Source organism: Vicugna pacos, chromosome 22, assembly GCF_048564905.1.
Source record: "Vicugna pacos chromosome 22, VicPac4, whole genome shotgun sequence".
In the NCBI taxonomy this organism is placed as follows: Eukaryota; Metazoa; Chordata; class Mammalia; order Artiodactyla; family Camelidae; genus Vicugna; species Vicugna pacos.
In genome coordinates, this window is record NC_133008.1 from 28,764,754 (window position 1) to 28,791,349 (window position 26,596).

The 26,596-nt window shown below is 52.2% G+C and overlaps 1 protein-coding gene across 13 annotated transcripts in view; it reads left to right on the plus strand.

Moving 5' to 3' along the window:
• RFX2 (regulatory factor X2) overlaps positions 1 to 26,596 on the plus strand; it is a 99,397-nt gene that overhangs the window by 55,774 nt on the left and 17,027 nt on the right. For 4 of the 13 annotated variants that reach the window (XM_072947856.1, XM_072947858.1, XM_072947855.1 and 1 more), the window contains 6 exons: positions 3,161 to 3,273; positions 5,902 to 5,991; positions 6,216 to 6,347; positions 7,923 to 8,002; positions 9,486 to 9,747; positions 22,519 to 22,593. In XM_072947856.1, coding sequence (XP_072803957.1) covers positions 3,169 to 3,273; positions 5,902 to 5,991; positions 6,216 to 6,347; positions 7,923 to 8,002; positions 9,486 to 9,747; positions 22,519 to 22,593 — 744 coding nt within the window. In that variant the 5' untranslated portion in view covers positions 3,161 to 3,168. Of the gene's footprint in view, positions 1 to 862; positions 998 to 1,812; positions 1,961 to 3,160; positions 3,274 to 5,901; positions 5,992 to 6,215; positions 6,348 to 7,922; positions 8,003 to 8,464; positions 8,601 to 9,485; positions 9,748 to 22,518; positions 22,594 to 26,596 lie in introns of those variants that run through there. The other 9 variants (XM_072947850.1, XM_072947851.1, XM_072947852.1 and 6 more) reach the window with 9 other exon arrangements.

Genomic DNA, 26,596 nt, shown 5'->3' on the forward strand with positions numbered 1-26,596 from the left:
GCAGCCAGGCTCTGGCCCACATGACATCTGTCCGTCTGTCTGTCTGTCTGATCCTAACATCAAGGATGCATTCGGGGAGAGCAGAGCAGTCAGAGAGTCCTAGGTCCCCCTGAAATAACCAGGTCAGTTGTTAAATTTTCTGAAACTTTATGAACCTATTTATAGCTCCCAACTGTACTGCCTCTTGAAATCATAATTCTGTGTATTATTATCTGTTTCATAAAGTGCTGTGGTAGACTCACTATCTGAAACGCTCTATATAAATGTTCGCACTTCAGTGTCAGAGGTAATACTCAGGCGTCACTGAAGTCTTCATTCATTTGAGAAATGTGTGTCAGCTGCCAGAGTCGTGCCTGGCGTGGAAGCAGGACACCAAAACCTCTCACAGGATGAGAGAGGGGCCCTGGGGAGTTTCCTGGGGCTGCCATTCAAAGCACCACGGAATGTGTGGCTGGAAACAACAAAAATGTATCCTCTCATGGTTCTGGAGAGGAGTGTGTCGACAGGGCTGTGACCCCTCCGGGGAGGGGCCTTCCTGCCTCTTCCAAAGCTGGTGGCCCTGCCATCCTTGGCCTTGCATTGTAGCTACATGCCTCAGTCCCTGCCTCCATCATCACAGAACCTTCTTTCCTCTGTGTGTCCTTTTCTGTCTATTACAAGAACACTGTCACTGGATTTAGGGCACCCTAACCCAGTATGATCTCACCCCAGTCCTTTCCTTGATTCCGTCTGCAAAGACACTATTTCCAAATAAGGTCACATTCTGAGATTCCGGGTGGACGTGAATTTGGGGGGGCACACTCTTCAACCCACTAAGTTCCCCAAAGTAACCTGTCCATTGTATTCGAACTCCCATCTTCAGGTTTAAGGGCTGCACCTGGCTTCTGGGGCTCCCAGATTTGAGGAATCAGTTTTATTCATGACCTCACATAAGCTCCGGGAGCACCACTGTTGTCATTTCAGACCAGCATCTGATTACTTCCATTTGTCTTTAAAGGTCAGCCCCTCCATCCTCCTAACAATTTGAGTCACTCTCCGGGGCCCCCTATAGTCCTGTCATGTTGGTGACATGTGGCCAAAAAGAACCATGCACTGGACCAAGAGCGTGTGGGCCTCAAGACTTTGAATCCAGACAGTCTAATTTTTCCACCCGCCTTCCAAAACCACATCACTTTATCAAACCCAAATTACATGGACCAGCAGCCAGCAACTGTGGCCCATGAGCCAAACCTGGCCCATCGCCTGTTTTTATAAATAAAGTTCTATTAGAACACAGCCAGGATCATTCATTTATATGTTAGCCATGGCTGTTCTTGTGCTATGATGTTAGAGCCTAGTGGTTGTAACAGAGACCATGTGGCTCCAGAGGTCTCTGATCCTTTACAGAACAAGTTTGCTGACTCGGGTCTGAACAACGTACGCTGAGCAGTGTGAGCGACGGACAGTGCATTGTCAGGGGTGTGTTAGACTGGGGAACACGCTCACCTGAAAACGCTGCTTGATCTTAAATAACTTGCATTCTGGAAGGTGTGTTCTGGCCACAGGAAGCAGAGCGTGGGCCCCTGTCTATCCCAACACTCTCACAGGCTCTCCTTGTTTCAATAAGACTTCAGCTGTGGAGCACAATCATTGCAGCTGGTGGAACAAGGAACCGGTCTCAGTGAGTTCTAGTCCCTTTCCTCGTGGTGCCACTGAAGTTACCTACTTCCTGGCTTCAGATGGAAACACAGTGGTGTATAGTGTGCAAATGCCTGGTGTAAACAGTCAGAAAAAACTGAAAATAAGAGACCTCAATTAAACAAATTCCAACAGAATAATTCCAAAGGTCAATTCGATCAGGAAGACAGAGAAAGCTGGAGCCCCAGGAAACAGAAGATTGGAAGTTCACAAGCTCCTCCTCTGAAACAAGCAGAGAAAGTAGGAGGCACCTGTCACTGCGTGGCTCTGGGGACATCTGGTGGTGAGAACTGAGTCAAGGTCATGGGAAACAGAATAATGTGCCAGACACGGACGTGGTCCATCCAGTGGCTCTCGTGGCCCCAAAGGCATCTGGGAGGGGGAAGGGGGAGTCGGGGAATAGTCAGTAAACACAGGATTAAGCCAACACTCTCAGATTCAAACACACACACACACCCCTTTCTGCTTCCTTTAGGCAAATTATTTTAATCTATTATCAGTTTTTCTTTGCATTTTTTTTAAAAAGGCTTTTTTAAAAATTCTCCACTCCTTATTGGAGGGGCAGTGTGTCCCAGGCACCATGGTGTGTGCCACACTGTCCAGGCTTCCCCAGGAGTCAGTAGCCCCGGGACTCTACGCGTTGGGCGAATGTGCTCAGAGATGGGGCCAGGACAGGACAGGGATGGGGACAGGGGTGTGTGACCATAAAGCCACCTCCTCTCTCTGCCGTTTGTGGATTGAGCGGCTTCTCAAAACCTTAAAGGTAGCCAGCATTTATTTCAGATGAAAGAAGTCTGACTGTTGGCATTTTCCTGGAATGAGTTTGTATCCCCGGCCACTTCATGCTCAGGTTAAGTGAGTCTTTCCATAGAGAATTTTGAAGCTGCCTGTTTGGAAAATGTATGCACCCAGCTGCAAAAAAAAAAAAATACACTTTTGTGCTTTCTCTTGGGCGAAGGGCTCTAGAAACAGAAGGCACTTTACCTTACTGCTCAAGACCCCGCAGTGCCCGGACAGCCCCACAGAGAATGCCCAGCCCTGAGGCCAGCGGTGCCGGGGGGAGGCCCTGCCCGCAGAGGAGGTGCTTACAGTTTGGGGGGTGGTGGCTCTGCAGATGGCAAGCATCCTTCAGGAGCTTTTGATTTTCTGGATAAGTGAGTTTAAAAATTGTATGAGCCCTTGAATATAGTTAAGCCTGATCAGATAGGAAAGGGAGAAGCTGTTATCCTGGCTTGTTACGCAGAAACTCCTGCGGGGCTCTTTTGGGGTTTATATTTGGAAAACCTTCCCTGCCCCTCTCCCAACTCTCCCCACTGTGGAACGACTGTGCAGTGTCTCTCCCAGTCTGGCCAGGGTCCCTGCATTTGAACTTGGAAGGCTGTGGGTAATGATTGCTCGTGCATCTTGTACGTGTCCAAAGCTGCCTCCCTGGGCTTGGTGATTGCAGCCCCACGCCACTCACTCTCTCCCTGCCTCTCTCTAGACCTGAGCATGCAGAATTCAGAGGGCGGATCTGATTCACCGGCTTCTGTGGCTCTGTGTCCGTCGGCGGCTGCCCAGACGCCCGTGGCCCAGCCGGTGCCAGCCTCCCCGCAGGTAACAGACCAGCCCGCTGGCCACCCGGGCTGCTCCGGGAACAACGGCGCAACCATGTGGATGCGTCCACTTTGGTTTTGAAAAACACTGGAATCAGCAGAGTGAGGAATCTCTGTTCTTCTGACTTGACTTCTCAGCTCCACGCCTGCAGCTGTTGAAATAGCCACACCCTCGTCTGCCCGCCTTGTACCCCGTTAATTTGGCTTTTTCCCTGTTTGTTTAAAAGGTCTCACCAAGGACAAACTCAAAAGGAAAGAACTCCCCAACTCTGACTTAGTTCATTCTTATTTGCTAGTAGAAATTTTCTTGTACTTTGGAAATGACCCTTTTAGGCAGAGAGACTTTCTATCCATAAGGCAAAAGAGAAGTTAGAATTCTTAGGATGTGGTTGAAAACCGAATCTAGCATTAGAATCAAAATTTGCAGAGAGAATTTTCACATTCAGCCTCTCCCAACTTCTTGATTTCTATAGTGGATTGAAATACACCATAAAGTAGATGTGAACATAAAGTTATTGACAAGACTACATGAAATTGATAGTCACAGAACAGACTGGAAATCATAGGTGTGTGCAGAGGTCCACTGTGGTCACATGATCAGCTAAGATTTATGAATCTGAAAGTTAGGAACGTGAAAGAAAGAATTGATTATGGTAGGAAAAAAACCCAAAATTCAGCAAAAGCAGAAAGGCAGACATTGAAGCAGTTTATTCAATTTAGAATGAATAGTTGGACATGTTTTGTGCTTATTTCCTGGAAGCATGGACGCCCCAGGGGGGGGGCCAGGAGGGCGTTACCACTTGCGGTTGTGGCCTAGTTGATTGTTTCCGTGCCCACCGAGACTGGTGCACCAGCGCTCCACTTTGAGCTCCCCCGGGTCCTTCTCGCAGAGCCCCAGTCTCTGGCACCCCGGGACCAGGGTGGCCACTGTTTTCCCTGCAGTCTGACTGGTCCCAGGTCCTGCCATGGCCGCTATGCCCATCTGGGCTCCTGGGATCCGTCCCTACTGGAGATGGATCCAGTCCCCCACCCCAGCCTTGGTGGCTGTGTCCCCCACCCACCTGCCCCCCCGTCCAAGCACTCTCACCCACAGGCTGCCCCGAGTTCCCTGACCAGTGAGCACCCAGTTTCTTACCACAAAGGGGCATTCTTGCCCCCTCTGTCCCCGTGACAGGCTCTTCCTGCTTCAGCTCTCAGCCCTGCGCCATCCACCAGGCTCTGAGCACTGGCACCGTGGCCAGTGCAGCTGAGGCACTGAATTCCACAATTTACTTAAATCGAACTAAATTTCAGTGGCCACACAGCCACACAGCTAGTAGCTCCCATACTGGACAGCTCCGCCGGAGGGCGTGTGCGTGTGAATCCTTACTATTCTTATTTGTTTATTTGAGGTGAAATTTACATGATGCAACATTCTCCATTTTAAAGTGAATTCCGTGGCACTGAAGACACTCATAATGTTTTACAGCCTCCACCTCCATCTGGTTCCAGAACGTTTTCACCCCCAAAAGAAACCCTGCACCCCGTTAGCGGCCACTCCCCACCCCTGTCCCCCAGCCCCTGACAGGCACAGATCCACTGTCTGTGTCTGCGGACTGGCCTGTTCTGGACGTTTCACATCCATGGAGTCACACACTGTGTGTCCTTCTGTGTCTGCTTCTCTCCCTGAGCATCGTGTTCTCAGGGTCCGTCCACCTGGAAGCAGGTGTCAGTGCTTCACTCCTGTCTCTGGCTGAGTGATGTTCTGGTGTGTGGAGGGACCACACTGTGCTCATCCATCCATCCTGCTGATCCCTGTACCATCTGTGTTCTCTTTGTCTTTGGTGGTGAGCTCCTGGGGGCTGGGTCCCTGCTGACTTCTCTTAGAACAGTGGTGTTTATTAGGCAAAGCCCTGCAGAATCACCATGATCAGGGAGATTTAGGGTCCACGCTGGACAATCACAGAGTCACAGTCGATGACTTCTGAAGCCCCAGCTTTACAGAAACAAAACATTCCTAACCTCCCTCACCTCTGGAGGACATTTGCATCCTTCACATTTTCTTAGCTTTGTGTGTCCAACCAGTCCTCTGGGCACAATGACAAAGCCCCACTGTGAGGACGACACAGGGGCCCAGAGAGCAGCCACGGAGACCCTGGAGTTGGCCTGGGCTGAGTCTGGTTCTAGAACTCACGATGCTGAGGCCATGAGACCTCAACCTGGCCTTGACCCCTCTGGGCTTCTCATGTGTCAGGTAGGGATGGGTCCTGTGTGTACTGAGAAGCTGTGGTGTGTGACCCAGTGCTCATCCAGGGGGGAGTTATGGACAGACGGCCAGAAGGCTCTCCTCAGTCCCCAGCTCTCAGCCCACGTCACCTTGCTGACCACAGACCCTAAGGAGGCAAAGGCGCTGGGGGCGGGTGGAGGCCCGTGTGGCGCGTTTGCACGTGTGTGTTCGTGCACGTGTGTGCGTCCCTGCTGCATCCACCTGAGTGCGTGCGACCGTGTGCTCTCCTCTCCTCCCCTTCCTATCCTGCTCCTGTTCCCATAAAGCCACAGTGGAACCGGGCGGTCACTCTGGCTGTAACCTGTGTTTGTTTGCAGGACTCACCTCTGACAAGCCTAAATGTCCTCTCTCCTTCCCTTTTAGAGGGTGTTGGTCCAGGCAGCGGGCTCGGCTCCCAAAGGGGCCCAGATGCAGCCAATCTCCCTCCCCAGAGTCCAGCAGGTGCCACAGCAGGTAACCACAGCGCAGGTGGCGCGGGATGCGGTTGGCACTCGTGCTCGGGAGCCCTCTCAGAACCGTGATGCATGCTTTTCTGTTGCTGCTCTCCCTTTCTGTTTGATGTCTTCAGTTCCTTACCAGAAAGTTCGTTTGGAAGCCATGTTAAAACCAAACAAAAATCTTTTGCTGCAGATAGTTTGCGACAAGCCAAGAAAGCTGATGATCTTTCATTCATTCAGATATGCAGCCTTTGGGGCGCAAGCGAGCCCCTAGGTAGAGCGCGGGGTGCTGCGGTAGACACACAGGCAGATAGCGGAGGTTTCTGGATTGGAGGAGCATGGAGCCTCCGGGGGAGGCAAACCCATCCGCAGGCAAGTGCTGGACCCTCAGACGGGCGCGTCTTGTGAAATTCATTATTTGAGAACAAAGCTGGACCGCGCGGTAGCAGCATAGATCATCAGCTCAGACGGTCAGCGTGATCGGGGCAGCCGTCGGCAAACCTTTTCCAGGGAAGGACTAACTGTACAATTTTTTTGGCTTTGCATGCCAGATGGTCCCTGGCACAACCACACAACACTCGCCAAAGTCATAAAGGAAGGGCATGGCTGTGTGCCAATAAAACTTTATTTATAAGAACGGGTGGGCCAGGTTTGGCCCGAGGGCTGGGGTTTGCCGACTCCTGCTCTGTAAGATGCTGAGTTAAAATCAGCTCCTGCCTGAAAATAACCCTGAACATAAGATGGAGATGGCAGGACCTGGACACGCCTCTCTCTTCGAGGGGCTCCTGCTCAATTTAGTAGCCTGTTAAGAGATGTGTGTCTGAGGCCATGTGGTTTCCGGGAAGGCTCTGGGCCGGCTGGCAGGGAACCAGCGGCGCTGCCTTAGCTCCTCAAGGGAGGGGCGACCACAGCTTCTGATTCCAGAAGCTTCCCCCATCTGTGGGGCTGGGCCTGTCCCAGCTGTTTCTCTCTGGGCAGCTCAGACTTCGGGGCTGACTTCTGGACTTTACCCAGCCCCCCCCACCACACCTGCCCAGCACGTGCACCCCGGTGCCTTCCCCGGCAGGCAGTCCTCCCAGGGCTGGGTGTGTGCACGTCCGCGTGCTGGGTTGCCGGCAGGGTGGGGCTCGGCCCTGTCCCGCTGCTGCACACAAAGTCCTGTAGGGAGAACACAGAGAGACCGACTCTGGCTCCCCTCACCCAAAGCGGGGTTGAATTAGGCATCCGCAAGCCTCCCTCTGCCGTGAGACGCTGAGGTTCTGCACACGCAGCCCTGGGCCTCCACCCCAGGGCCAGCGTCCCTTGGGGGTCCTCAACCAAGGCTCTGAACTGAAGATGAGGGAGGGATGAGGCCAGAGGTGCTGGGATCTCCCCTTTTGCCCCCTCCCCATCTCCCATTCCCACTCCGGGCACATCGCTCCTGCCAATTCTGCTCAGAATTTCACTGTCTCTCCAGCATGGCTCCCAGGACCCTCGCCCCACTGCTGGGAAGGGGCACCAGGGCCACGGCAGGGAGCAACAGGGGGCGGTAGAGAGTGTGACCACCTGCCCTGCCAGTGACATGGGGGGATCCGATGCTCCGAGGTCCCCATTCTGTCCACACCTCTGGCTTCCGCTATCCAGCGGGACCGGCCTCTCTGCCCGTGGCCAGCAGACAGCAGGCATCCTCCCCGCACGTCACGGGGGCCCCGACCTGCCTCCCCCCTGCCCCGCAGTAGAGACAGGCAGCTCCCAGCAAGCGCAGCAGAGCCCCCGGGGCTGCCGGGAACACGTGCCTTGACGAGACCATCTCTGTACTCCTTCCGGAAGTGCTGGCCACGGGCAGGAAGCCTGTAGTGGGGTACTTACTCAGTGCTCATGAAAGGCAGTAAGAGGTCTTTGTGCCCGAATGATCTGGAAACGTGGACAAGGAGACTGTGTAACGCCAGGTATCCACTGTTGTTTCAGGTGCAGCCCGTGCAGCACGTGTACCCCCCCCAGGTGCAGTACGTGGAGGGGGGCGACGCCGTCTACACCAACGGAGCCTTGTACGTGCGTGTCCTCCTCCCTGCAAGGGGCCTCGCAGGGAACCAGCCATGGGCCACGTCCCACCGTTTTCCTCCACGCTCACGTGGCCCATGGGGGACGTGTCAGCACAAAGTCCTCTCCCTTACCCCTCGGGTGACAAGTCCCAACTGTTACGGCAGTATCAGCCCAGTGGAGATTTCAGAAATCACAGGCCTTTGTAGTTTTACTTCTAGAAAAGGCAGTCTTAAAAAAAAAAAAAGGAGGGAGGGAAATAACTCAGCGGTAGAGCATGTGCTCAGCACACATGCAGTCGTGCTGGGTTCAATCCCCAGTACCTCCATTAAAAAGGCAATCCAACTTACGCGTCTGAAGACTCCACCTCCACGACCCAGGAGCCGTTTCTGGAGCTCTGTGTTATCCTCCTGGCCCCTGTTAACCTCTGGCTTTGTGTGATGCTGGTAAAGCTGGATTTTCCACTTGTCAAGGCGTCTAGGGGTATCTGCTTTTGGACCCTGTGATGCTCGGGGCAGAAAACGATGCGATTCCCAGAAGCTGACTGTGCGCTCGAGACGCGCGTCCTCTTGCTTCTTTCTGCCTCCGGTTTCCACGACTCCCCTCGTGAGTTCTGGGACTGCACGTGAGGGTGTGGTTGTGGTTAGGGAGATATGGTTGCTGGAGTCGGTGAGTGTCTCCAGCACAGCCCTGAGGGTTATAACGCAGTGACACAGAGGAGCGCAGGTGAACCCCAGGACCCCAGTGAGGTCTGGAGGAGGCTTCGAGTCAGCGTCCTGGTTTGGTTGCCCTGCAGTCAGAGAGGATGTCCCCAGGGGTCGGGGGACCAGAGCGCAGATCAGAGGGGCCGCCCTGCCCCCCAGAGGGGCCTCCCCTCAGGACATGGCACAAACCTGTAGTCACCCCTGAGGAAAGTCTCTACTGAATGGTCTCCTTTTACTATGGCTGGATCTTTAAAATGTAATTCTCAACCGACATGGTTAATAATTTGATCCAGATGTTAAAGGAACATCAGAGGAATTCTTGGAATCACTTAGAAATTCTTTCTATTATGTAAATACACTTTTTTTAACTTGCTGTTTTTGAAAAAACTAGAGACTCACAGGAAATTGCAAAATTAGCCCCGGACCCCCTGCCCGTGTTGACATCGTCTACGACCGCAGGATGGTCTCAAAAGCAGGGCACTGACGTCAGCCGCGTTCAGCACTGCGGCCGCTACACTCTTGTGCACGCGGGCGTGTGTGTCTAGCTCTCCATGGTCTTGCCCCCAGGGTAGACCCCCTGTAACCACAGTCAGATCCAGCCCTTCACCCCCAGGAGCACCTGCGAGCAGCCTGCATGTGCAGTTTGTCGACCAGCCAGCTGTCACCTGAACACTGGCAGAGACGATGGCCATGAGCTCTGCTCTGTTGACAGTTCATGTCCACCTTGCCCTGTGGGCTGGGCCCCCTGGGTTCCCACGTTGACACGAAGCCTTCTCTCTCCCGGCAGGCGGACAGCCTACGCCTACAACCCCGAGCCCCAGATGTACGCCCCCAGCAGCGCCGCGTCCTACTTCGAAGCCCCGGGCGGCGCCCAGGTGACCGTGGCAGGCTCCTCCCCGCCCGGGGTCCCCTCCCACAGCATGGTGGGCATCACCGTGGATGTCGGGGGGAGCCCCATCGTCTCCAGCGCAGGAGCCTACCTCATCCACGGGGGCATGGACAGCACCAGGCACTCCCTGGCCCACACGTCCCGGTCGTCGCCGGCTACGGTATGTACGGCCGAGGCTGCCGGGGGCGGCAGGTTAGGCCCTGAATAGACTCCCAGCAGCAGCAGGGACGGTGAGTAGAAGGCGGCCTGGAGCGTGGGTCTCGGAGCCCCGCCAGCCTCAGACGGGCCGGCTCACCGACCCCTTTGACCCTCAGTCCCTCCCTCGGTCAAGACAGAAGGCAGATGGCCACGGTGGGCGGTTGTGAGTGAGGCATGTGGGATGGCGTCCCCCACGGGTGTCCCATTGTGACCCTCACCAGCCTCTCAGAGATCAGTCCCTCCGCAGGAAAGCTGGGCTGAACGAAGCCAGGGCCCTACCCAATTGTTACCCCGAAACAGGGGCTCACCTGCTTTACGTCGTATCTGCTTTTAAAACTCCGTTTTCCATATTCACTGTTATTGTTTAAACTAGCGCAGAGTAAAACGGGCGTTTTTGGCATACAGACCTGTGAATTTCGACGCACATATGGACTCGTGTGCCTGTCCCCACCCCAGGACACAGAGTGGTTGCGTCACCCAGAAGCTCCCTCGGGTACTTCTTGTCGGTCACGACCCCCTCTCGCCCACACCCCCTGGCAACCGCTTGTCTGTTCTCTGTCACTGCAGTTTTGTTTCTTGGGGAATGTCATGTAAAGGGAGCCTTTGTGACCGGCTTCTGTCGCTCTGTGTGGGGCCCCAGAGATCCCGCCCAGCTGTCCCTGAGTCAGTGGGTCCTTCTTGCTCCTGAGAGGTGCCCCGTTCCACCAGAGCTCGTTTATCCAAGGGCCGCTTGGGCCCTTCCCAGCTTTCAGTGACTGAACAAAGCAGCTCGAAGGACTCCCGCATGCAGACATAGCTTTTCCTTTCTTTGGGGTCAATACTGACCAGTGGGGTTGCTCCTGCGGTTAAGTGTACATTTAACTTTGTCCAAAACCGCCAGTGCTTTCTGGGCGGTGGTACTGTTTCGCGCTCCTCCAGCCACGTGTGAGGCCCCCTTGCTCTGCCTCGCCGCCGGCACTTGGTATTGTCAGCATCCCTCGTAGGCGCGTGGTGGTGTCTCCCTGTGGTTGTAATCTGCATTTTCAGGGGGGAGGGTATAGCTCAAGTGGTAGAGCGTATGCTCAGCACCCAAGGGGTCCCGGGTTCAATCCCCGGCACCTCCTCCAAGGGGAAACCAATGAAGAAACCTAATTACCTCCCCCTCAGCGAACAAACAATACAAGCAAAGCGTGTGCTTTCATTTGTGCCGCAGATCGGTCTCCTCCTTTAGGCAGTCCTGACATGAGGAATCGCAATTTGCATTTTCATAATCACCCGGGGTGGCGAGCCTCCGTTCACGTTTTTTGCCTTTGTAGACAGTCCTTGGTGATGTGTCCATTGAAGTCGTTTATTTTTTTAGCTGGGTTGTTTGTTTCCTTACTGTTGTGTTTTGAGAAGTGTTTGTATATTCTGGATACAAGGCCCCTGCTGGATATGTGATTTGCAAATATTACCTTGCAGTCTTTGGAGTGTATTTTCTTTCTCTTAAAAGTGGCTTTTGACTCTTTGGCCATTGAATAAAGCTGTGCTTGTGTTCAAAAAAAAAAAAGTGTCTTTTACAGAGAGAAAATTTTTTTCCAATGATTTTGATCAAATGCGATTTGTCAGTTTTTCTTTTTTGAAAAGATCATACTTTTGATGTTGTCCTAAGAACTCTTTGTGTATCCCCTGGTCATGAAGATTTTTCTCCTGTGTTTTCTTTGAAAAGTTTTATTGTTTTGCATTTTACACTGAGCTCTGCTTCATCCTGAGGTAACTTTTGTATAAGACTTAAAGTTTGTTGTGGCTTATGTTTACGCATATGAAACAACTGGTTGTTCCAGCATCATTTGTTAAAAAGACTGTACTTTCTCCATCGGATTGCTTTTGTGCCTTTGTCAAAAATCCATTGGCCTATTTGGGACCTTCTGTTCTGTTCTGTTCTATCGATCTGTGCGCCTGGCCCTTTGCTAATACCACACTGTCTTAATTACGGCAGCTTTAGAGTCAGCCTCAAAATTGGGTGGAGCAATCCCTCTCACTTTATTCTTCTTCAGTGCTGTGTTGGCTGTTTACATAAATTTAGAATTTTCTATAAAAATTTTTAATCAGTTATATTTACCCAAAAAATTCCTAGTGAGATTTTTGATTAAACAACATTAAAGCTGTATATCAATTTGGGGAGAATTGACATCTTCACTATTTTGGGTCTTCCAATCCATGAACATGGTATGTTTTCTCCATTTATTTAGAGCATCTTTGATTTCTTTCAACAGCTTTTGGTATTTGTTAGCATGCAGATCCTGTGCCTATTTTGTTAGATTTACACCTAAGTATTTCATGTTTTTGGAGCTACTGTAAATGGTATTGATTTTCAATTTCAGCTTCCAAGTGCTCATTGCTAGTGTATGAAAATACAGTTGATTTCTGGCTCTTGACCTTGCCTCCTGCAACCTCGCTAAACTCACTTTTTAGCTCTAAGGGTTTTTTTGGTCTGCAAATCAGAACGATTTTATTTCTTCTTTTCCAATCTGGATGATTTTTATTTCTTCTTGCCTTATTATGCTGGTGAGAATGTCCAGTATGCTGTTTCATGGCAGTGGTGAAAGTGGACATCCTTGTCTTGCTCTCAGCCTTGGGGGAAAAGCTTCAGTCTTTCACCCTTAAGTGCAATGCTACCTGTAGGCTTTTCACAAATACCCTTTTTCAGGTTGGGGACGTTTCCTTCCATTCCTTAGTTTCTGAGAGTCTTTATCATAATTGGAAAATGAATTTGTCTCAAATGCCTTTTCAACATTATATGATCATGTGTTTTTTCCTCCTTGGACTATAGATATGATGGGCTAGATGGAGTAATTGTCAGTTGAGAAATAACTTCCTATTTCTGTGTGGGCTTAATCTGAAGCAGAAGGTGACATTCTAGCCTCATCCCTGCTCTTTTGGTCCTGATGTGTTTTGGGGTCACCCTGACATCAGAGGCTCCTGGACTCTTGCTGTCCTCTCTCTCTCTAAGTCCAGAGTGCTTCCCAGGACCCGGCTCTGAGGACAGGCGTAGAGAGAAGTCACTTGCTCCCTAGAGCCGTGACTGTGGGGCAGTGCCTGCACTCCATCCCGGGGGCACCAGCCTCACTCAGTGCCCCCAGGGCCTCAGCCCACCCTCAGAGAATTGGCTGGGGGACCTGAGTTTAGAACCACTGTCGATCAGAAGTGTTCCTCACAGACAGCATTAACTTTCACAAGTGTGGTGGCTCCGCGTCAGCAAACTGCGTCAGCTTATACTAGTGAGTAACCTGGGGTCGCAGGTCACAGACCTACTGCCGTCACAGGTCACAGTGTCCACACCATCTCGCGGCAAACAAGTATGCAGCTCCAACCCCGGGCCGCCCGGTTCCTGTGATCTGTCATCTGGGTTGCATTAGAAGAATCAAGTTTTAGAATCGATTGGAAATCTGTGACCAGGCTGTGTTTTCTCAAACACACACCCCTCACACCCTGTGAAGGTCCTGGAGGGGGACCACCTCGGATGAGCACCTGCCCCCGGACTCCACCTGCTCCGTTGTGATGTTTTGGCTTTTGGTGTGGGGCCACCTCACAAGGATCCACGGAGATCCCAGGCACTTTCCAGGAGCCAAAACGGGGCAGCCCTGAGGTTGCAACAGCAATAAATGATGACTCCTGGAGTCGGCGTTCCACGGCTACCAATTTTCTTATGTCAGAGTTGTTCTGAGGGATTTCAAGTTAATTCCGAAAATGGAGCACAAAGACCAGAGCAAATCGGCACCAGCAGCCCCACTGAGTTTTGGTGACACATTTTCTTGAGTCTTATTTCTGGTTAAAGTTTCACTGGTGTCTTAAATCTTAGAATTGAATTGCCCAATTGCTAAGTTTTGGATAACTTTCCCTGTTGTGCTTTTTTCTGTTTTCTGATCACGTGGAGCAGAGATGCCCAGCTGAGAGGTCCGCCCTTTGGGTCGTGTCAGGGGGAGGCTGGGGGGCCCCTGGGGCTTCGAGAAGAGCCCCCCCACCCCATGCAAACAGGCAGCCCCCATGGGCCACATAATGGGGGCTGATGAAGGCAAATCACCTATCCAGCTTTTAGGATGAGAGGACGTGCCGTCAGGGTCTGAGCAGGGCTCCCGGACCTGGCCTGGTGAAGGGTGGCTGGCCTGTTGAACTTCACATTTCCTGGAGGTCGAGAAGCGCCAGCACACAGGCAGCCGTGGCCCTGGGTGCTCCGATCACACTGAGGTCAGGGTGTCTGCCCTGGGGACCCCACTCAGGTGGGCTGGACACCTGGTCTGTGAGCACCTGCTGCACTGAAGCTGGAAGGGCCAGCACTTCACCTCGGAGGACGGCAGCAAATCAGTTCCGTCCTTTTCTGGCCGTGGTCAGCGACGGGAAGAACTCTGTAAGCTGCGTGGCATCTGATGTGATTTCCAGACACGCCTAAGACAGCACCAGCCGTTCCGTCCACCCCCACGTGGGGAAGCCCTCCAGAGTCCCAGCATCCCAGCCCCGTGGAACACTTCGAGTCTCCTTGGAAAATCCTGAGATCTCCACGTTAACAGCCACGATATTTGGGGCCCCGGAATGATAGATTCCATTTCTACAATATCCAAGCCACATCCCTGAGATATGCCACTAGAAATCAGAGACATTTCTTTACAGCGTCATCGGAAACTCGGCTCCTGCTTTCAGAACTCGAGTGAGCTTCCGGGCCTGACCACTAGCACACGGGGGTACAGGAGCCGAATCTTGCATCCGCTGTCCAGCTCCCTGTGAAGATGGCCACGCACCAAGTGAATGTGTCTGTAAGGGACCTGCTCCCGTCTGTGCCGAGTCAGGGCTGGCGGAGCCTCCACATCGTCCATGGCTCCCTGCGTGTAGCCTGGTTTCCCTCTCGTGTCCCTCTATCCTTGCAGCCACCCTCCCTGGCAGCCCTCTGGGCTGGTGCACCATCCACGCAGCACAACTCACTGTGGCTTGTCCACCGCCCCACAGCTCTTCTCTGTAGCCGGCATCGTCCACGCAGACTCAGGACATCCTGCTGGGACCACGCGCTCACATGCATAACGTGCATGCCCTAGAAGCTTCTGCACCCTCTGCACATCAGAGCTTTTGTCCAGCTGCCAGAGCAGAAGTTTTGCCGGCAAACGCACATTGTTTGATAAAGGAATTTTGCCACTAGTGCATCTGCTTTTTTCTCTAAAATATTCAGCATCACTTTATTTTTAACTGAATAGACTTTTCTTAAGAGCAGGTTTAGGTTTGCAGAAAAATCGAGCAGAAAGTATAGAGAATCTCCATGACCCCCACCCCACCTGCACACAGTTTTCCTTGTTATTAACATGTCGCATAAGTTTGGTGCATTTGGTACAGTCAGTGAGCCAACATTGGCTCATTAGTATGATTAACCAAAGCCCCTGCTTTACATTAGGATTCACCCTTTGCGTTGTACACTCTGCAGGTTTTGACACACATTTAATGACATCATCACTTTTGAGTCTGGTTTTACAAGCTGGGAGCAGCGCCTGTGTTGACTCAGAAGCGCCCCCTTGAAGGACCTGTCCGAAGTTCCGTCTCTGTTCCGCTGTAAGCGACAAAACTGAAGAATGACGTACTGGAATGCCCTCTTATGCTTACTCTGCAGAGTGTCAGATAACTTACCGGAGAAGTCATTGCTCCTGTATACGTGACACAGACCCACAGAACATGTCAAGGGCTACGGCGAGCGAACGGGCCACCCCCCTAATAAACCCTCTTCCTCGGCTCCTCTGCCCGGTCCTTGTCTTCCTGATATTTTCCTTCCTGGCTGTGCATGCAGATGATCAGTGTGCAACCACGGATTGGATCCCGGTCCACGAGCAGGACGTTCCTCCAGTGATTCGACTGGTTAACAGTGGGGGGTTAATGTCCAGGTCATGTAAGATGCTGACGTTTGGAGAGGCCACCTGACTGGCAGTGGGAATGCTTTGTGTTATTTTTAACAACAGCTTTGTTGTTCGTCTGGATATTTCCAAACTATAAGTTAAAAATATTTTTAAGTTAACGAATTAAGAAGTAGAACTCTATTTTTTAAAGTTCTTGGAACTACAAGAAGAACTAAACATATTTGCTAGCTGTTAAAAATGATTACCACCCACCCCCTCAAAAAAATTACCTCTATGAGGAAGAAAGAAAAGAGGAAAACAGGTTTTTTTAATACCTTTTTTCCTATTTAAATTTTAGCCACATGTATGCATTACCTTCTACATTTCTTATTGAGGCAAAATTCATATAACATGAAATTAACCATTTTAAAGCATATAATTCAGTAGCATTTAGTACGTTCAGTGCAGCAGTCCCTCCTCTAGTGAAAACATTCAAAAAGTCAGCTGAGCAGCGAAGTGTAATCTATATGGTGTAATCCCGTGAGGGATGTACGTTTGCTCAGTAAATCTCTGGGGGCAGAGGCAGCGGACTGCAGCCCTCCAGCCAGATCCTGTCAGCTGCCTGGTTTTGTAAATAAAGTTTTATTGGCACGCAGCCACGCCCACCCATTCGTACACCAGCTGTGGCTGCTTTCCAACTACAGGGGCCGAGCTGAGCAGCTGTAACAGAAAGCGCCTGGGCCACAAAGCCCAAAATATTTACTCTTGGGCCCTTTACAGAGAAGTTTGCCAACTCCTGATCTAGAAGAACTGGCTCAGAAAGAGCTCCACGAAAGATTAAGTGATAAACACAAGGAGCGGAACTGAATGTGTCATACAGCGCCAACCGAGGAGAAACCATTAAAGCAAGCGTGGATGTGACCCGGGACCCAGCTGCTGGGGACAAGGGCAGGGGCAGGAGCCCGGGAGAGGCTGAGGCAGGGCTGCGATGAGGTGGGGCAAGCGAGGTGCCCAGGACGCCAGATTTCCAGAGTTGCTCCCCTCCAGGCTGATCCTGCCCCGGCACGACCTGCAGAATGAGCACCTCCTTCAGTTTGATGCCCGGGTGCCTTGAGGGCCCCACCCCAGTCCTGGCCCTGGACGGAGACTTGGATGTCTCTGGGCTACTCAGGTTTTGGTGTGGCCAGCACATATGATATTACTACATAATGTTTAAATGTTTCATTAGCTAAATTAAAATGGACCAACAGATTGAAAATGCCCCCTCCCCCTCCCCAGCAGTGAGCCCTGTGGTCCTGTCCATCTTCCTACCAGCCCTTCCCTTAACTGCAGCATTTCCTTTCTCCAGACGGGACTCTGTGATTGTACTGCCCTAACCTCCGAACTCCCAGCCTGCTGCTCTTGTTCTTTTAAAACACTCTCCATTTTCTTTAAAGATCCAAAAGCGTTGTTCATAAACCATGTAAACTTTTATTTCCTCCTTCTCTGGTCACAAAAACCAGCTCTGTTTTAGGGCATAAGGTTAACTCCAGCAGGTTCTCCATCCTTGTCCTTGCTTCTCCCTGCGTGTTCAGAAGCATCATCCCGTCCCCTGCCCGCGTCTAGTCCAGGAGGCGGGGTCGGGACACTGAACAGGGCAGACCAGCCTGGAGCTGCGCCTGCTGCTTCGACACTGGCCGCTGCTGGCCCTCTGCGGGGGTGACCTTGGTCTGGCAGGTCATTTTAGGCAGTTATTATGTTATAAATGGAGTGGCCATTTGGGCAGCTGCTAATGAACTCAGAGGAGAAGTCAGCTCACCTCCCTTGGGAGGCACGGTCTAGCCCTTATGGATCAGATTATGCCAGGATTGTACAGGAAAGGAAAGGAATTGTTTAAGTTCCTTTAAAAATTTTTTAAATAGTGGACTGAATTTAATATACTTGGGAGCTATTCAAACTTGTCTGCGCCCCGCTGGCACCGTGAGTTCCTGAGACACTGTGCCTTCCGTCGCGAGTGCTGATTAAGCCGAATGAGCCTTAAAGCCCATGTGTCCTTCCGCCAGGCGTTCTGTCACTCATCCACGCGGGCGAGACCAGCGAAACTAAACGGCCGACAGGGAGGAACGTGGGCTGCACTGCACCCAGTCGGAAATAAAGATTAAGCTCCTGCTAAGTCAAGAAATAGAGGCACAAGGGTGTGCAACCAAGATGGAAGGAGTCTCCCAGAAGTTCAGAAAACAAAAGTGATTTTAGGGAAAGCTGCCTGGCCCTGGAGTGGGGAGGGGCCGCTGCTGCGTCTCCTTGGCTCGTCCTTACTGTTTGACATGTGGGCCTGTGCAGGTAGCACTTCAGTAATTTTTAAGTAACAAAAAAGTAAACTCCAGTCAAGTATAAAATTAGTTTCCATTTTAAGCATATTTAAAGATTAAACACGAACTTTTCCAGGCACCGAGAGGACCGATCAAGGCCTTTGTGCTTGCACACTAAGAATAGCTTGGTGGGGTCTGTAAGGAAGCCTCCCACTCAAGTGCCGGTCTTCAAGTTCAAGTGCTGAGAAGCCCTTTTCCCAGGACGCTGGACCGCGGCGCTGGGAGGCGGCGGCGCAGCGCCCTCTGCTGGATGCGCTGCGCCTTCGGGCCTGGCTCCTGGGCATCAATCTCCGATGTTTTCCTGACCCTCACCGCCTTCACAAGTTTACCCGACGCTTTCATTTTAAAACACGGTGAACACCTTGGGACGTTCTGCTGTGCTTTAAGTTAATTTAACGTATCAGCAGGCTTATTCAGACACTATTTAACAGCTGTGGTTTTTGAGGGTACTCCCATACAGCTGATGTTCATTTCTGTTCTTTTCCACCATACTCACAACGCCATGCTTTTTAGCAGTCAGTCTTACATGTCTGGCAAACTTCTGGGTGTCCTCAGGACCCTCTCAGGAGCTCCACGAGGTCAAAACTGTTTTCATAATAATACCAACTCATCAGTTACCCTTTTCCCTGTGTTGACGTTTGCCCCAATGATGCAAAATCAGCACAATTGACACAGCTGGGCACACACCAAGGCAGACGCGTCCGAGTCTCCAGATGCCCCTGTACCCTCGGCGGCATGCACGCACAGCAGAGAGAAAGAGAAGAAAAGAAAGGAGAAATGCCAAATATCAGTTTCACTCAAGAATATCCCTGACGAAGCAGTAAAAATGATTAATATTTTTTAAATCTCAACCCTCGAGAACACAGCTTTTTAATATTCTGTGTGGTGGAAGGTTCTGCTGCTGTCTGCCAAGGTGTGATGACTGTTGCAAGGAAAAGCCCAAGTGCAGGTGAGTTGTGAGCAGAATGAGCCAGTTTTTTTTTCATGAAACGCTGCTTTTCCTTGAAAGGATGATAGACAAATTATGACTATTCAGACTCAGAGATTTGGCACATATTTTCCCAAAAATGAATGTCTGTGAGCCTGACGTATCCAGGAAAACAGGTTTTATTGCCAATGCATTCTCAAGCCCAAAAAGAAATAGAATTTTGGAAAGCTGGTATCTTTCTGAAGAGATTGGCACTGATATTAACAAATGTAATTTTTTTCGATACCATATGATGAGATGTCAGCATTTGCAAGATCTGCAAACTCTGAACCAATAGTTTCCAAGTGACCAGGGCGTGGTATTACAGAACCATGCATGTGGGTAAGAGATTCATTCAAATTGCAAGAGAGACTAAAGGGGTTTTAAACCAGTTATATAGTTTTTCTTGAGGTAAAATTCGCTTAACATAAAATTCACCATTTTAATCATTTGAGAGGGTACAATCAATAGCTTTTGGTACATTCACCATGTTGTGTAACCATCAGTCTATCTAGTTCCAGAACATTCTCATCACCCTGAAAGGAAGCCCTCTAGCAGTTGGTAGTCACCCCCAGATCCCCACCTCTTCTGGACCCGGGCAACTATCTATGAATTCACCTGTTCTGGATGTTTCATGTAAATGGAATCGCACAGCATGTGGCCTTCTGTGTCTGATTTTTTTCACTGAGTGTCGTGTTTTCAGGGCTCATCCATATTCTAATGTGTATCAGTCCTTCATTCTTTTTTGTGGCTGAATAATATTCCATTGTTTGTATGGACCACGTCTGGTTTATCCACTCATCTGTGATTGACATTTGTGTGTTTCTGTTTTTTTCGCCATTATGAATAATGCTGCTGTGAACAAGTTTTTTTTGGAACACCTGTTTTCAGTTATCTTGGGTATCGTGGAATTGCTGGGTCATGTGGTTTGGCTGAGTTTTGTGTTTAAGTTTTTGAGAAGCTGCCAAACCATTGACCACAGTGGCTGCACCATTTCACATTCCCACCAGGAATGGACCAGGGTTCCAGTTTCTCCACATCTTCACCAACACTTATTTTTCTTTTTTTCTTTTAATTGCCATGCTAGTGGGTGTGAAGTGGCGTCTCATTGTGGCTTTAGTTCATATTTCCCTAATGACTAATGATTTTAAGTATCTTTTTTTGTGCTTATTGGAGACATGTCTGTTCTAGGCCTTTGCGCACGTTTTAATCGGGTCGTTTTGTGGTCGGGTTGTGAGAGCCCTTTACAATCTTCCGGGTGTAAGACCCTTTTCAGCAGTATGGTCTGCAAGTATGTTCTTCCATTCTGTGGTTTGTCTGCTCGCTTTCTTGATAGTGTCCTTGGATGTACAGAAGTTTTTGATTTTGCTGAAGTCCAGTTTATCTCGTTAGAAAGTTTTTATCTTTTGTTTTGTTTTCTGTGCTTTTGGTGTCACGTCTAAGAATCCATTGCTAAATCCAAGGTCATGGAGATAATCTTACTTTACGTGATTACCTCATGTTTTTCTCTAAGGGTTTTATAGTTTTGGTTCTTACCTTTAGTTCTTTGATCCCTTTCGATTGTTTTGTCTTTGGTGGGGGATAATTAGGTTTTATTTATTTTTTGATGGAGGTACTGAGGCTTGAACCTAGGATTTCATGCATGCTAAGCACGTGCTCTACCACTGAGCTATACCCTCCCCCCACCTTTGATCCCTTTTGAGTTGACTTTTGTAAAGGCCGTGAGGTGAGCATCCAGCTTCATTCTTTCACACGTGGCTGTCCACTTCTCCCAGCGCCATTTGTTGAAAAGAGTGTTCTTTCTCTGTTGAATGGTCTTCACACCCTTGGTGAAAATCAATTGAAAAAAAAAGAAAAAAGAAAAAGGAAATCAATCGACCCCAGATGTATGGGTTTATTTCTGGACTCAGTTCTACCCCCCTGAGCTGTCTGTCTGTCCTACCCCGACGCTGCACTGTTTTGGCTACTGTAACTTTGTAATCAGTTTTGAAATGGGGACTTGTGAATCTTCCAACTTTGTGCTTCTTTTTCAAGGTTGTTTGGGTTATTTGGGGTCCCTTGCAATGCCATATCGATTTTAAGGTCGACTTCCCCATTTTGAAAAGGCAGCTGGAAGCTTGACAGAATTGTAGTTGCAGTTGTGTTGAGTCTGTAGACCAGTTAGGAGAGCGTGGCCATCTTAACACTATGTCCTCCCGTCTGTGAACAGAGGGCGTCTTTCTGTTTGTTTAGGCCTTTAATTTCTTTCAACAACGCTTTATCATTTTTCTCAGCATACAAGCATTTCACCCCCTTGGTTAACTTTATTCCTAGATCTTTTATTCTCTTTGATACTGTTGTGAACAGGGTTGTTCTCATACTTGCATTTTCATATTGTTCCTCACTTAGAAATAAAATTGATTTCTGTCTGTGGATCTTGTCTCCTGCCACTCTGGAGCTAACAGTTTATTAGTGGATTCTACAGGATTTCCTATATTTAAAATCATGTTGGGGAGGGTACAGCTCAGTGGTAGAGCAGGTGCTCAGCATGCACAAGGTCCTGGGTTCAATCCCCAGTGCCTCCGTTTAAAAAAATAAAAGGTCACGTTATCCGAAAATAGAGGTGGTTTTACTTCTTCCTTTCCGTTTGGATCCCTTTTATGTCTTGCTGCGGCCCGGCGCCCCAGCTGGAACTTCCAGTACAATGCTGGATAGCAGTGGGAAGAGTGGACGTTCACAGCAGTGGTCAGGGGAGGTGATGGGCGAAGCAGGGTCCCCCTTGCTCCTGAGCTTGGCTCTGGGGAAGCGGTCCAGCCGCGCTTTCTGAACGCGTCCAGCCTGCTTCTGCGCACGTGTCTCTGAGGTCTTCACGTCCCCTGGCTGTTGAGGTGATTCCCCCAGCAGAAGGAGGCATTTTCCATGGCAAGTCAGGGCCGGATGTGGTGGGAGCCGTGCCTGGCTGATGTCTCTTCCTTTGTATAGGCCTGCCGCAGCAGCTCACCTCCTGGCCTCCGTGAGGTCCGGGACTCGTGTCAGAAGCCTTCGCAGCTTCATAAACATTCGGGAGTTTATGTCTGTGATCGTCCAGTGTTCCCCGGGGCTGCGCCTCCTGATGGCAGGGCTGGGGTCCTGGCCCATGGGTAATCCCCAAAGCCTCCAGCTGGGAGACCCTGGGCTTTGCGACAGGTCGGGCTGGCAGGGAGGTCAGTGCCACCAACTGTCCTCGGGGCTTGTGATCACCGATCTTCCCAGCACAGATCAAGGCAGGCACAGCGAGCGGTCATTACGCTGGCTTTGCTCACACCTGAACTTAAGCAAGGCTGAGTATTCGCGTTAAAGCTCAGCTGCCAGGGGTGACGGTGTGGCTCCACCCGCTGCTGGTGCCTGACCGGCTCCTGGCTCCTCCGCATGCGCGGCGAAGTAACGCTCCTGCCGAGGCTCTAACCGCCCCCACCCGCCACCCTGCCTGCGTGCGGCCTGGTTTCCACCCTGTAGGCCTGCGATTCTTTATTTGGATATTAATAAAAAAAAAACTTGGCTGATGCTAACCATCTGATTTCCCTTTTTTTTTTCTTTCCGTTTTGTTTTGTTTCTGCGCACATTTTCTTTAGCTTGAAATGGCGATTGAAAACCTCCAAAAAAGTGAAGGGGTCACATCACACAAAAGCGGTTTACTCAACAGCCATGTAAGTGTGTGTCGACCTGCTGGTCTGCCCTACCCTGCTTGCACCTTCAAAGGCATTTTAAAAACAAACAGAAAGCAAGAGACAACACCTTTAAAGTGCCCACAAGGGGAGGGGGGAGATCAACCTAGAATTCTAGCAAAAACATCCTTCCACAGTGAAGGGAAACGGCTAGGGGACTGCAGTGCTTGGTGTCCAGAACCTCCTGCCCACAGGTGAAAAGATTTGTGCTCAAACAAGCAGCAACCAAACACTGACACAGGGTCGGGGAGGCCACAAAGATTCTTAGTTAATTTCCTGCTGTCAGCTCTTTGGGGGAAAAAAGATGGTAATTTGAGAAAAGTGCAAAGCAACTAATCCCTCTGAATTTAGCTGCGTAAAATGTCTCTCCGATGGGGAAGCCGTGATCAATCGGAGGCCCCAGGCCGAGCGGGGACCCTGCCTCCAGGTGGGCCGCCTTGTGGGGCAGGAGGGGCCTGGAGGAGGTGAGGCTCAGAAGCTCCGCCTCCGGGGCGGACGGGAAGGGAGAGCCGGGGTCTCCGCACTGCCCGCCCTCTGCCCTTCACGCCTCCAGATGCTCTCAGGCCGGCTTTCCACGTAACTGAAATTGGTTCGGCATCTTGAAATCAGGAAGTGCTTCTGACAGCACTGAGGCGGGGACCGGACACTCTCTTGAGAGCTGAAACATTAAGAAGAAGCCCCCTTTAGCCGAACACGACCCCAGCTGCGACCCCATCAAGACTTTCATTCAGGCGGACGTTCAAAATGAGGTTCTGGCCGAAAGGCAGTGATTTGAGGAGACAGAAGCCCTGCCAGCGAATTCTGGGCTGTGGGGTTGGCACAGGCGTGGCCGGCAGCTCCAGACCACGGCTGAGCCTCCAAGGGCTGGTCCCCTGGGGGAGAGCAGGCGGGGCGGGTCGTGTCCCCTCTGGTCCATCCTGGCCAGGCCATGTCACCCCATGGGCAGGGCTAGGGAGGGGAAACTGTAGACTTAGACTCAGAGCCCAGGGTGTAGAAAGCCTGCAGGACGGCAGTCCCTGCTCTGGGGACCAGGGTTCAGCTCTGAGCGGCAGCCCGTGGGGCCAGGCGCTGGGGCAGCTCCGGGGGAGGGGAAAGCGGGTGGAGGAAGGCAGGGTGGGGCGCCGGCCCCAGGCAGGCAGCCGGCCTAGGGCAGTTTAAAATGTCTGTGGGAAACGCTTGGGCTGCTGCCTCCGCTGCAGGGGTGCCGCTGGCTTTCTAACACTTCTCTGGACGGCGGACTTGCCTTGGCTGCTTCCCAACAATGGCTGGCGTTTCTGAGCAGGAAGAACCCCGTGTCCGTTCTCTCCCTGGCAGGGTGGCGTTGAGTTGTTTTTCTTCCACTGGGACCTGGGAGAAGTGGGATCTGAGGCTGGGGACTTGGAGTCAGAGAGGACAGAAGTAAGATCTGTGTGAGGACGCGACCCCACTCACAGCACAAAACCTGCCTGGAGTCTGTCTTGGCACGTGTGAGAGTGGGGAGGACGGAGGGGTGGCCCGGCTACAGGAGATGGTGTGTCCTGCAGGCCCCTTCATGGTCCTGGCCGGCTGAGATCTCTAGGACCGGCGTCACCGGCCGTGGCCCCGGTTCCTCTGCCAGCCCAGCCCGGGCAGACAAAATGCCCGCAGCCCAGGAGGTTGGCCAGTGCCTTCCAGACCCAGCTGACGTCCTGGTCACCCCGAGCTCCCCAAGCTGCCCTCGGGGCTCGGACCTGGGGGTCTGTGTGTTGAAAGGACCTTCCAGCCTATTGTGGAAGCCTGCCCCCCTTGGAGGAGGTGGTCCTCAAGCCGTCTCTAAAACAGGGAAGAGTGCAACTGGGTGGCAGAAATAACTATTTTGGAGGCAAAGGAGCTTGCGCTGGGGATGGAGACACTGTCGCCCACCTGCATCCCTGCTCACGGGCCAGGCCCCCCGCCAGGGCTGCCCCTCTGCTGTCCCCCAGATCCCACCTGGAGAGGCCCCATCATGGTTTGTGGGAGGTGGCCTCTGCCTCCTGAATAAACTATCATTTCCAACCCGTGGGAGAAGGGCCTGCTTTAGGTGAATTGTATTCAGGTTATACGACTCTTTTTTAAATCAAGAAATACCAGCAGTCGAAGATCACTTAGCCTTCAGGTAGCGGTGTGAGGACAAAGCCATGCCCCACAGACGGGTGGGGCGTGGCCAGAACTGGCAGCTCCAAATTCTTGTGGCAGTGTGCTGTTTCTTGGAGTCTCCCCGACCTCTTACCACCTTGCTAACCCCGCCTGGGCTCCTGAACCTTGTGGGCCTCTCCCCTCAAATCCCTCCTGGGTGTCCACCGGCCAGCCTGAAGGGGCTGCTGAACACGCGTGTCCGGGGCGGAGCCCCGACACCCCCCTGCCAAGGACCCCTGGGCCTCCCACCGTCTTCCCAGCTCAGCCAGGGCAGCGCCGTCCTTCTGGGAGCTCACCCTTGCCTCCCCTCCTCCTCCCACAGCCCCCCGCCAAGTGCTCCTTAACCTCACTTTCAGAACCATCCAGAGTCAGACCACTTCTCTCACCTCAGCACAGCCACAGTCTCCCCGCCACGGCCCCGCCCTGTCGCTCCTGTGCGTCCTTGTGGCCACCTCCTAGCCAGCCCTTGTCCAGCAGAGCGGTCCTACTAAGACCTGAGTCAGGCCCCGCGCCTCCCCTGCCCACAGCCCTCCAGGGCTCCCACCTCCCTGGGGGTAAAAGCCCACATCCTCCCCACTGCCCACAAAGCCCTGCATGACCTGCCCCCGTCCCCTCCCTGCCCTCCCCTCCTCCCTCTCTCCCCCTCACTCACTCTGCTCCAGCCTCATGTCTCCTCACTGTTCCTCGGACATACCAGGCCCAGTCCTACCCCAGGGCCTTTGCAGGTGCCTGAAACACCTCCCTACAGCTCCCTCCCTCAGCTCCTTCCCATCTTTGCTCAGCCTGTCGCTTTCTCCGTGGGCCCCGCCCCCGCCCCCCCAGGACACTGCATTCCCCCCAGCCCCCTCCCACCCTCGCTGCAGCTCCCAGCCCCCTCTCCTGGGTTTTCCTCTAACACTCAGCACCAGCTCTCATTCCGTGCACTTCACTGATTTACCGTGGGTGTCCCGCCGCCACGAGAATGGACATTTCTGTGTGGCAGGGGCTTCTGTCTTTTGTTCACAGTTGTCTCCCCAGCGCCCAGAGCAGGCGGTGGGTAGATGGAAGCGGCAGGTTCAAAGCTGGATTTTGGGGCCAGAGTAACGCAGAAGCGCAGAGGGGCTGGCGCTGCTCAGATGACACTGCGCCAGCCAATCGGGGGCCGGGGTCAGGCGCGTTTGCCCCGAACAGTGGAAGCAAATATCCTGAGAGATGAAGGGGCTGGGCAGGTAGGCGAGTCCGGCCCTCCAGGCCCGGCCTCCCGTTTGCAGGCCAGAGGGGCAGGTGCCCGCCGGCCCTGGGCCGCCAGGGGTGTTGGGCTTTGCTTTTTTCCTGAAAAGGAGGGATTTGATCGTTTTCGTTGAGAAGAATGCAGTCCTGACAGATCACCGATGTGGATAAATACGCGCTTTTTACTGGAAAAAGTTCTGTTTATTCGTGTTTGTGTGGACATAGAATTGGTGCAAATATCGGCAGACAGAAGTTGCTGCAGAGTCGCTCAGAACCCGCCCTCCCCTGTGCTGCGTGGAGGGCCCGGGGCCCGCGGTCGGGGCGCCGCGGGCGAGGCGGGCGCTGTGCGGTGGGGGGACGGGGCCTCCGGAGTCCGACACCCCCGACGCGGACGCGCGGCTAGGCACTGGCCCCCGGAAGCGCGCACTGCACGGCGCAGACCCCGCTGTGGCTCGCTCGGCCTGCTGGCAAGGCCCCAACCTTCCTGGAGCTTAAACCTTCGTCCAGCTCCAGTCTGTCTCCCTTCTGGGTAACCTCTCGATGCCAGAGAGGGAGGAAGTGAACCAGTTATTCCTCTGGAGGCTGCTGGCGGCGTCAGCTCTCACTTAGGAGGAAGCTAGCCACCCATCCTGTGTCAGCGTCC